We start from the raw sequence: 10,945 nt of genomic DNA, 5'->3' as shown, positions 1-10,945 counted from the left end.
AATTGGAGGCAGAAATCAATTAACGGATTTGTCAGTTAATTAAAATTAAGTAACATTTAATTGAGGAATTAGTTAATTGCAATCAGTCAGTTGTGTTGTAAATGGCGTACAGTATTAAGAACTTTCACTTTGTGCTGCAGGAGACGATTTTGAAAGCGAAGAGGTACACGTTTAAGTGAATGATCTCTGACAAGTATGTTATGTGTTGCACCAATGAACAATTAGAAAATGTTTCCGTATGAGTGTATGTTCGTAGATTGCAATCTTTGTTAAATTGTTTTTCATTAACATGCGGTTATCTCTTCTGTTGTAAAAATCTGAATCCCAAAAATTTGCAATAATTTTGCGAGTCAAGAAATGTGAAATGCAATTTAACGCATCAAATCTGCTGAAAATTACAAAAATGTTATTTTACCTTTTTTACAATTTCCGCTGCATCTTCATTTCGATTTTTGCTTTGATTTTTGTGTTTTTTTCTTTACTGCATTGTATTTGTTAATCCAATTTTGCATAATTAACACTAGATCGACAAATTTGTAAATATTAATGGCGATTATAGCTGGTTCGGATTCTTTATTTTACATAATTTTAAAAATATTGTTATAAATTAAAATTTTGATATTGAATAAAATAAATAAGCACTGAGACGAACGGGCATAAACAAGAAAGTTTAACTATTTTCATTACGCCGGTGTACCACCACAAGTATGCACCAAGGTTTCGAGTTCAATATTTAAAATGCATATGCATGCATGAACACGAACCGGTGGCGGATCCAGATGGAGTGCTAGGACGCATTCTTCCTGCCAGACCATGAAAGACAAAAACATTGAAAATTCTGTGTATAAAATACTAATAGAACAAAAATTAGCAAAATATGGTCATCAACTAAGAATTTTGAAAATCACTACCACAGAAATAAGAATGAATGGGCTTTTGCGAGAATTAGCAAAAAAAGACCATCAACACCGTAATTTTGAAATTATCCTCCCCAAGGCAAAATTCTGGATCCGCCATTGCCGATCACATACCCGTACGTACGCGTTTTGGTCAAAGCGTACGCACACACGCATGCTGTTTGTTCACAGTGTGTTGAACAAGAAGGAAAAGGCTCTAAAACGTTAACGACGAAATTTAATTCCGGTTAAAAAATAAAAGTATGACAAGAATCGCAGCTAACATTTTAGCTTTCTAGAAAAACTCAGAAAAATAATCTGTTGCGTGAATTATAGATATTTTTACTACTTTCCCTTGATGTCTTTGACGCACGCAATGTTATTTATACTTTTTCAACAATATATTTCTGCGACTCTTATACAAAATATTAAATTATTTCTAACGCTTAACTATTTTGAACATTTGAAGAATTTTCAGATAACCATCATGAATACGAATCAACGGGACAGAATTACAAAAGCTTGCTCACAATAATTAGGCTGATGTGTCATTCACAAAATTAAACTGAGAAAGTAGTTAGTGTGTGGTTGAAGTTATTGCTAAAATTCATTGAGTAATCAAAATCTGGTTACGTCTTGTTAACAACAATTTCTTTATTGTGAAGTTTCTTTCTTGAAGTTGAACTTTCAGACGTTGATTTGCTTTTGATTTTCTTTGGCGCACTGTATCTGAAAAAATGTTCGGTTTTTTTAAATAATGTAGAGAGAACTGAATGAGAGTTTGCATTAGGCTAGCTAGTGACAAATTTCAATCACCGAAATAAACTTTAGAGGGCACTTCTGATCATACGTTTTTTAAACAATGCTTACTCGACAAACTTCTTAAAGGAAATTCAATAACGAGAGTATAAATGGAAATTATTTACAGACACAACGTATAGGACATCACTTTTTATTGCACATGCAAGGTCATTCAGATTTTTCAGAATATTATTTAAACTATGGAACTAAGGTTATTTTTTTCCCATTTTTACAACAGCATTATAATATCTTCACAGATGTAAGATGGGTGCATTGAAACAAACGGGGAAGGAACTACTTTTAAGCCTTAAAAGTTAAAAAGAAAATTTAAAGTAAATCTTTGATCAAGTATCCAATACCTTATATGCATTATAGAGTTGGAAAAGTTTAAATTTGTACAAATTGAATAAGAAGACTGTAGAAGTAATAAAATGATGTTATTAAAGTGACAGGTGTTTTGCATTCAGTTGAGAAATATGAGCGCCTGTGAGGGAAACAAACTTTTTATTATTGTTTATTAACAAATCAATTAATTAATTAATTAACTGTATATATTTCATCTGAAATATATATAAACTATCTAAAAGTTCAAGTTATATTGGCAGTGAATATCGTACAAAAAATTCAACAATTAATATAGTTTCGTACTCGTTTTTTAACACCATCATGTTAACAATGCATTTAACATTATATTATTTTAGAAATGCAAATAAAGTAAGGAAGCCAACCCGAGAATGTTAGGGTCGAGAGGATTCTTGGACAAAAGGATTGTGATTAAAGGAATATTTCTTGTTACAATTAAGCTGTACAAAATTCGAAAAATTTAATTTTATAGTTATTTTTCATTTAAATTCACCCTCAAACACTTCCCGCAAGATAATTTGCATATACATAATAATTTGTTGAAAGCAGTACACTACATATAACATTGATGCAACTAATCGATGCATACACACATGAAAATAGAACAACACAAAAGACAAGTACCGTCAACCAAGCCAGCTAGTTACAAACAGTACCCCACATAACAGGGAAATAAAAAAATAAAATGTATAAAGTATAATAAAGTACTACCAGTAACAACCAATAATCACAGCAACTGTAGAAATAAATTATTAATAAAAATATAAGCTTGATTGAACGGAAAGAATTTGGGATGACGAATTAGATGATAAAAGAAACTGGAAGAAACATACGATTCCAGGCCTTCCATCTTTGGCTTCCACGTTTCTTCAACTCTTCAAAATTAAGCAACAATCAGTTTAGAAAAATAAAACTTCTGAATTTAAATAATTAAGAGTAACAACTTCTTGTAGCCGAGATTTGTAACCTGATGCAAGCCCTGTTCAATAATAAAAGGAGAACATCATGAGAGTAGTCATTATTACCATACCATAATAAAACATGAAGTAAAGCAAACAACATGAAAAGACAGAATAAAACCACCTCCATAAAAACTATGCAGCATCAACACTAGCCTAAAAATATTTAAAAGATCAGACCAGCTTATTTGGTTTGAGAAACTGGATCAAAAAAACTTTTTAAATCTAGAAGCTAGATAGATAATTAATTGACTTAGCAACTTTATTAGAGCAAGTTTGATAACAGATAAATATTATGCTAAAGAACTAAAAAACTTCATCAGATTGTTCAAAGGCTAGATGAGTAAAAATGGGCTGAAAAATGGAAACTGTTAATGAACGGTGATATGAAAAACTCAAATTATTAGTACAAAGTTGTATAAATTATTTAATAACATTTAAAAGGTCTACTGTGGCACAGAATGGCCGCAAAAATCAAAAAACTTTTTGGGTCGAATGTTTGAAGTTGGCGATTTTGATAATACATCAGGATGAAGTTTCTGCTCTTTCCTGGTGGTTTGAAAATTACAATGCATCCTAATTTTATCTGGCATTAATTATACCAATCCGATTCTTAATATTTCAAAGAGTCAAACGTGTCATAAAAGTTTGTTTGAACATAATTAAAAATATTTTCATTTTAAATTCTTATTTAATTAGCAAGAGGATTGAACTTAATTCTACTTGGAGTTTCAGTATTGTATAGTTAAAGTTAAGAAGTGAATGAAATTAACTATTTCATTAAGTCCTCCCTTTATTCTTGTTTTCATTCAAACGGTCGACACATATATATTTTTAAAACATTAACAGCAACAAACTGTCAACCAAAATTTAATGAATAGATGGTAGGTGTTAGTAGAACACATCAACCGAAGCACGCACCTGGATCTGTCGTTTAATAATTTCAACTGAGGAAATAACTTTCGTAATGGCCGATCCGTGTCCTGTCCATATTATTTGCATAAATGATGGATTCTGAAATTGAAAGTTAAATCGATGAAGTTTTTTAAGTAATTTTTCACACTTTATAAAGTAATTCAAATTATAAATAAAAATATCATTTTTATGCTTATTTTTATGAATTATTTACTTATTCGATTAACTCAAACAATAATCAATAAATCAAAGTGATGGTGAAGCATTGTTTTATTCGAAAAAATTAACATTCATCCAAAAAAAACTCAAGACCATTCATTCTTACATACGCAAAGATATCTGCGGAGTTTTTTGCCAGATCACAGATAAGTGAAGTAATTCGTGACCCTAATTTCAAAATGAAACTAAAGCCTGTAGGGTTGACGGCTTTGGAGGTGTTTGTGCCAGTAGTTCTGAATTTTTTAGAAAATCACAGGGCCGAAAACTACGTGCAATCGGTAGAAAACCTGATGGTGGCATACAAAAAGTAGTTCTGAATATGAAGAATGTCCCTAAAAATTTATTTTCTTCATTCTCATCTCAGTTTCTTTCCTGTCAATCTAGGAGCTGTTAGTGACGAATAGGGGGAAAGATTCCATTAGAAAATTTCTGTTATGAAACACCGGTATCAAGGTCATTTTGATAGCAACATGATGGAGAATTTCTGAGGTGACTGAATATAAACGCAAGACGTCACCATCAAAAAATACTTTTAAATCATAGTTGTTTTATTAATTTAATTAAAACATTTACTATTTAATAATTTTATTTCACTAAAACAATCATTATATGTACCGTAACTGCTTTGTTTTAAATGATGGCTTTAAATATTACAGTAAAGTCATAGGCTAGTAAGGACATAGGCTAAATTTTGCTATACAGTTTATAATGTTTTTTAGCTATAACATCAAAACCTGACGTTGTACGATTAAAAAAGTGACAGATTTGTAATCAGCACACCTGAATTACCCTAGAACACCTAAAAAAGTCTGAGTAGCAAAATACTTGTTCCCTAGTGTGAACGTTAATGTAACTTATTTATGGAAATTTCATACAACGGAAATAAGATGGAAGATGTGGAAGAATCAAACCAAATGTTTAGTCAAACTATTGTCAGAGGTCCCAATAAAAACTGGTAAATTTCCTTTTACCAAATGCGTCTTGGAAACACATTTGAATTAGGAGGCTGTTCATTTCTGTCGTAAGTGTAAAATGAACATGATATGGCACTTATTTAAAAATTTGCTGAAACACACTCAAAACACACTCAAAACACTTCACTCTTATGGTCTCAGAGGCATCAAATTATTCGACATCACTGAATCACTCATAATATCACTCATAATATCACACATCAAATATGCAGCTCCCTCCCGTGCAACAAAAACTTCAACATCTACAATCTCTTATTAAAAAACTAATTCGCCTCAACTATCTACTTGCATCATATCCTACCGTCGCTCAAATATTCAACACACTTGATTCAAGGCTGTTCAAGAAAATAGAAAATAACAGCAACCACGCCCTCCATCCTCTACTACCACCAATCAAAACTAACTACACATAACTTTTTTAATACTTTTTGAAACAACAATTTTTAACACAAGCTAATTTCACCATATACATCCAGTGCTAATTACCTTTCGCTATTTAAAATTTGTTAGCCTTTGTCCGATGTCATTTATAATTATATAATATATATTTTTTAAAAGCTAAAGGGCTAACAGCTTTGGAGACAATAATGGATGACTTTCGTCAGCACAACTGTTGGAAACACAGATGCATTTGACGCCGGCATTAGAATTCACCAAGGCTCGATTCTCAGTCCACTGTTATTTATAACTGTGATGGAAGAAATCACAAAACCGATACGCACTAGTGACATTTGGAATCTAATATATGCTGATGATATCGTTTTAACAGCCACGTCTGAGCAGAATGCAGCACAGATATTTGAAGATTGGAACACCAGACTCGCCGATCATGGATTCAAAATCAACATCAGCAAAACCAAAGCAATGAACACTGGTGAACCCATCCAATCCACAGCTACTGGACGATGGCCCCGTTCAGTTTGTAAAGCTGGTGTAGGTAACAATTCAATCAAGTGTCAGCAGTGTAACCAGTGGTGTCACAAACGTTGTTCAAAAATAATTGGTACTTTATCTAAAGTGTCCAATTTTGTTAGTCCTGCTCGCATCAATCCACAACAAACACGAAATAGCAATGGTTTGGAAGCCATTAAGGTAGAGAAAGTCACATCGTTTCAATATCCAGGGGATGTTCTGGATTGTACTGGAACAGCTGAAGCTGCCGTTCGATCACGCATACGTGCAGCCTGAAATAAATGGCATCTCCTTGCCTCTATGTTGATGCGGCGTGACAGTCCACTACCACTACGATCAAGAATTTATAAATCTGTGATACGTCCGGTGTTGTTATGTTATATGGTGTAGAAACATGGCCAATGACAACCCAACTGGAACAACAACTTCAACGAACCGACATGAAAATGCTCCGATTGATGCAACAAATTAGTCTGAAGGACCACATCAAATCTACCAAAATCTTGCATCATGTTGGTTTTTTAGATGAAGGATGAATGTCGGCAACACCATCTGAGGTGGTTTGATCATGTCAAACGAAGTGGAGACAGTGCCATAACTTCTCTTGCAGATGTTGAAGTACCTGGCTCACGTCCCAAAGGCCGTCCAAAGAAGTCCTGGTCGCAAACAATCGAGCAAGACATGAAAGCTCTAGTCTACTAAACTTATGTAAACTTATGAAATGGATACAACTGATCGTCTAGTCTAGTTTGATGGCAAAGAAAACAACGTCCTACCTCGGGGAACTGGGTCTCTGGACGCTAAACGAAAATTGATTAAAGGGCTAACCGCTAACAGCTAACAACTAAACTGAAATTTAAGAAAATAGTGTAATAATCAAATTGAAAAATTACCCACTTGAAATTTTTTTAATGCATAATTAATCAAGTTGCGTATTTTGCTTCCAGAGTGAACTTTCATTACAACAACATCCGGCTGCACTAATTTGAGAATTTCCGAGTTTTCCATTTCTAGCTCTCTTGTCTCACCTTTCTCATAACTCTCCATGTTGATTTGATACGAATAACACCAGTTTCATGAATGTGATTTTCAAATTTCATAATCAACCAGATATAAATATGGAGTGCCAAAATACTTTTGAGTTAAAATGGAGAAACTGAAGAAGTTGAAGAAATCATTAATGCATGAAGCACATGCAAATTTAAAACATTTGTTTCAACTTAAAAAAAAGTTTTGATTTTATTTGGTTGAATAAATGTTAGCAAACAAATCTAGTTACAAAAATTCTGTCTGTGGTTTTATTCATTTATAAAAACATTTTGACAGTAAATTTAATATTGGTATACATTATTTGACCCAGTGTTGTTTTTTAAATTTGTTAATGTCAAAAGTAATATATTTCAAAAATGCTTAAATGTTTAAAATGATTAAATTTATCGAAACTGCGTTTTTGTTTTTATTCATGTTAAAAATAATCTAACAGTAGATTTTAAATTGTTTTATATCCATCGACTCAGTATTATTTTACAAATTATTAAATATTATATTTATTTATTATAAAATTATAGTTGACGAAATAACATGTAATATCTAAATATTTATTCGATTATAATTAACATACCTATTTCACAATATTCGAAAAAATGTTTCCGTCTTTTAAATCATTTAAAAAATATCCATACAGTGAAAGTTTTATTATTTTACACCAATCGACACAAAATTGAATGCTTAAAAGATTTTTAAATATGTTTATTCATGGCAAAATTATAGTTAACACGCTGTATCAAAATATATTTACTAAATGACAATTTTACAACAGTTGTTAAAACCGTGTCTCAGTTTTTATTCATTTAAAACTTTATCCACACCTTGACCACCAATTTTATCTACCACTTGACCACCAACTTCGCCTACTTCTTGAACCCCAACTTTATCTACCTCCTGAGCACCAACTTCTCCCTCACTATCAGCAATCGTTTTAATTTTAGAGTAAATGTATCTCAATTTTTTCATTACTTTATGACTACGACCGATGCCAAGCGTGATACCAACTTTCACGAACATTTCACTTCGACTAAACATTTTGAAAATACTTCTTTCATTTCTTCGGTGGTAAAAACAACCTTTCTATTCTGAATAATGGTTGATGGAAAAGTTTGTAATTTTCATTCCAATTGTTAATAACTTATATTTGAAATTAAACAGTTAATAAATAGAAAATATTTCTTAAAAACAACTAAACAGTTGAGTATTTTTTAAACGCGACAAATATTTTTATTCGCCAAGTTTTTTACAAACAGCTTCGAGCACGTTGATATAACAGTGGGCTTCAAGAAAGTTGGTTCAAAAGCGTCTCGTCCGAGTAAAAAACCTTTTTATGGGTTTTTTCACTATTCCACGAATGAATAAATAATTAATGAAATCATAAAATTTTAAAATTCGCTTGAGGGACTTATTAAGACAATAAACCAAGATAATAATTAAAGTAATAAAAATATAAAAAACCAGACTTTCCCAAAGCATCCAAAGATGAAGTAACCAGAAAACCTGAAATAAAAATTATAAGTGCGGCGGTGAACTCGGTAATTATCGAACAATTTCAACATGAACTATAGATAATTTTTCGCAAAAACCTAATTATTTTATTAGAAACATATATTTTGAAAAATATAAAAGAAAATAAAGATTATACTTGTGATTGCTGCAAGACATTTTCACAAAAACTCGGTTTTTGAACGAATACGAATAAAATCAAGAACGGACGAAAATGAAAATACTTCTTGGACACAGCAGTTAAATCGGACAAATTTTAACCCTGCCTACTGATAAATCATCCTATTACTCCGCTTTTAACGGTGACGATGATGATGATGATGACGGGGTCGGCGATGATAATGATTGGTCAATGAACGGAGTTCATACGAATCAGGTTAATGGCTTTTCCATAATATGGACAGTTGCTGAATGTCACGCTTCGTGACATTTCATCCCAGTCACACCTGGTGGTGATAATGATGGTGGTGGTGTGATTGTATTGATGGTGATGATGGTGGTGGCGGTGATATGGTGATAGTGATGATGGTGGTATGAGGAGGATAAGGGTAATATTATGGTAATGATGATGGTGGTGGGGATGATGGTGATGATGAAGATGTGGTGATGATGATGAGGATGTGGTGGTTGTGAAGTTGATTTGGTGATGTTGATAGTGGTACTTAAATCAAAAATCAATCACAGATCTCGAACTGTTAATGTAGGAGGAAGAAGATTAAGCAGGAGTGCTTCTAATAAAATGCTTCCAATTCCAGCGGCTAGCACAGCGATGGAATATTTGCAACGCTTGTCTTGAATGTCGGTGGCAATGTTGGACTGTCAAACTGACATGCCACGAGTTCATCCTCATCCGTGCAAGACTCGCAACAACCTTCTCTGTTTGTTGTTTCTTTTATTTTATTCTTTCTTCAAAATAAAATTTGTCTTCAAAAAACGTAATTTATAAAATTAATTAATTAATTAATTAATTGATTGACGTAATTAAATTATAAATCATGCCTCGGCTCGGCTTTTTATTTTAATTTTGAATATACGCGCATAGATTATTTAATTTATTTATTTATTCATTTTCAACAAGTTAATTATTAATTCCATCAAATTTTGTGTCTCTTTTCTTCTCTCTCCATCTATCTCTTTTCTTTATAAACTATCTTTCTTTTCTTTCCCACCTCTTTTCTCCTTCTCCTATACTTTTACTTTTTTCTTCTCCCTTTATTTCTTTTTCCTCTTTCTTTCTAACTCTCTAAAAAACAAATAACTCCATTCCGAATCCACACAAACACACAAAGACACATACATAGACAGACAGTGAAACAGACAGACAAAAACTCATAAAACCCAGTATTAATTGATTGTCTTACTCAAGTTTTTTTACACAACATACACATACACACTTCCACAACACGCACACACAACACTTGTGTATGTGCTGTGTGTGTGTATGTGTGTGTGTATTCACGTGAGGGCGTGGTGAAATGACCAGGATGTAGATTGATGATGATCATCGGATGGTGATTACGATGACGATGATGATGACAGCAGTGCTGAGAGTGATGATGATGATGATGGTGTGATTAGGTAGATGCAGACGATTAGCGTGGTCAGGGATGATAATCATGTTTCTGATGTTGTTGACGTTGATGATGATGGTGATAAGGATGATGGTGATAATGATGATGATGATAAAGAAGATGATGGTAATAAGAATGATGATGATATGGATGATGATGATGATGATAAGGATGATGATAAGGATAATGTTGATGATGGTGATGACGATGATGATAATTACAGTTATAATAATGACGATGATGATAATTATGACGACGATGATGAGACGATGAAAATGATGATGATAATTATATTATGATGATGGTAATAATGACGACGACGACGATGATATCTTGAAGTAATTAGTAACAAAAACCAGTGCACATTTAGAATGAGGACAATTAATTGAAGAAATTATTAAAAAAATATAATTGCGGAAGAGTAATAATTATTTTCATTTTTGGTAACATTTTCAAGTAAATGCAACAAATTAACATGTAATCAATGATATGTTTATAATTATCTATTTGACCTCTGTCTGTCCTTTTTTGTTCCACTGTATCCACATCTCTGTCTATGATTCTTTCTCCACTCTCTCTCTCTCTCTCTCTCTCTCTCTCTCTCTCTCTCTCTCTCTCTCTCTCTCTTTCTCTTTCTCCAATTTTTGACAATAATTTTACAGAGATAAATACGTGACTAAATTAATTTACAATAATAGTTTGTGGGTCAATATGGCTGGTTCTGATCATTTAAATTACTCTCGCATAGCTTCCTAGTTTTATTCTGTATGTGTTTTTGTGGT

At 32.4% G+C, this 10,945-nt stretch overlaps 1 protein-coding gene across 1 annotated transcript; it reads right to left on the bottom strand.

The window, feature by feature from the left end:
* Window positions 1-599: 599 nt before the first annotated feature.
* HELRODRAFT_190410 (hypothetical protein) lies at window positions 600-7,116 on the bottom strand. The gene is made up of 6 exons (XM_009013776.1): window positions 6,937-7,116; window positions 3,941-4,033; window positions 3,005-3,039; window positions 2,894-2,935; window positions 2,426-2,500; window positions 600-1,625 (listed from the first exon to the last, which is right to left on the bottom strand). The coding sequence occupies exons 1-6, from the start codon at window positions 7,084-7,086 to the stop codon at window positions 1,526-1,528; spliced, it is 495 nt and encodes a 164-aa protein (XP_009012024.1). The 5' UTR covers window positions 7,087-7,116; the 3' UTR covers window positions 600-1,525.
* Between the last annotated feature and the right edge of the window lie 3,829 nt (window positions 7,117-10,945).

Source organism: Helobdella robusta (assembly GCF_000326865.2).
Source record: "Helobdella robusta unplaced genomic scaffold HELROscaffold_12, whole genome shotgun sequence".
In the NCBI taxonomy this organism is placed as follows: domain Eukaryota; kingdom Metazoa; phylum Annelida; class Clitellata; order Rhynchobdellida; family Glossiphoniidae; genus Helobdella; species Helobdella robusta.
Note: the sequence above shows the minus strand (reverse complement) of the source record. Positions and strands in the feature narration are given on the sequence as shown.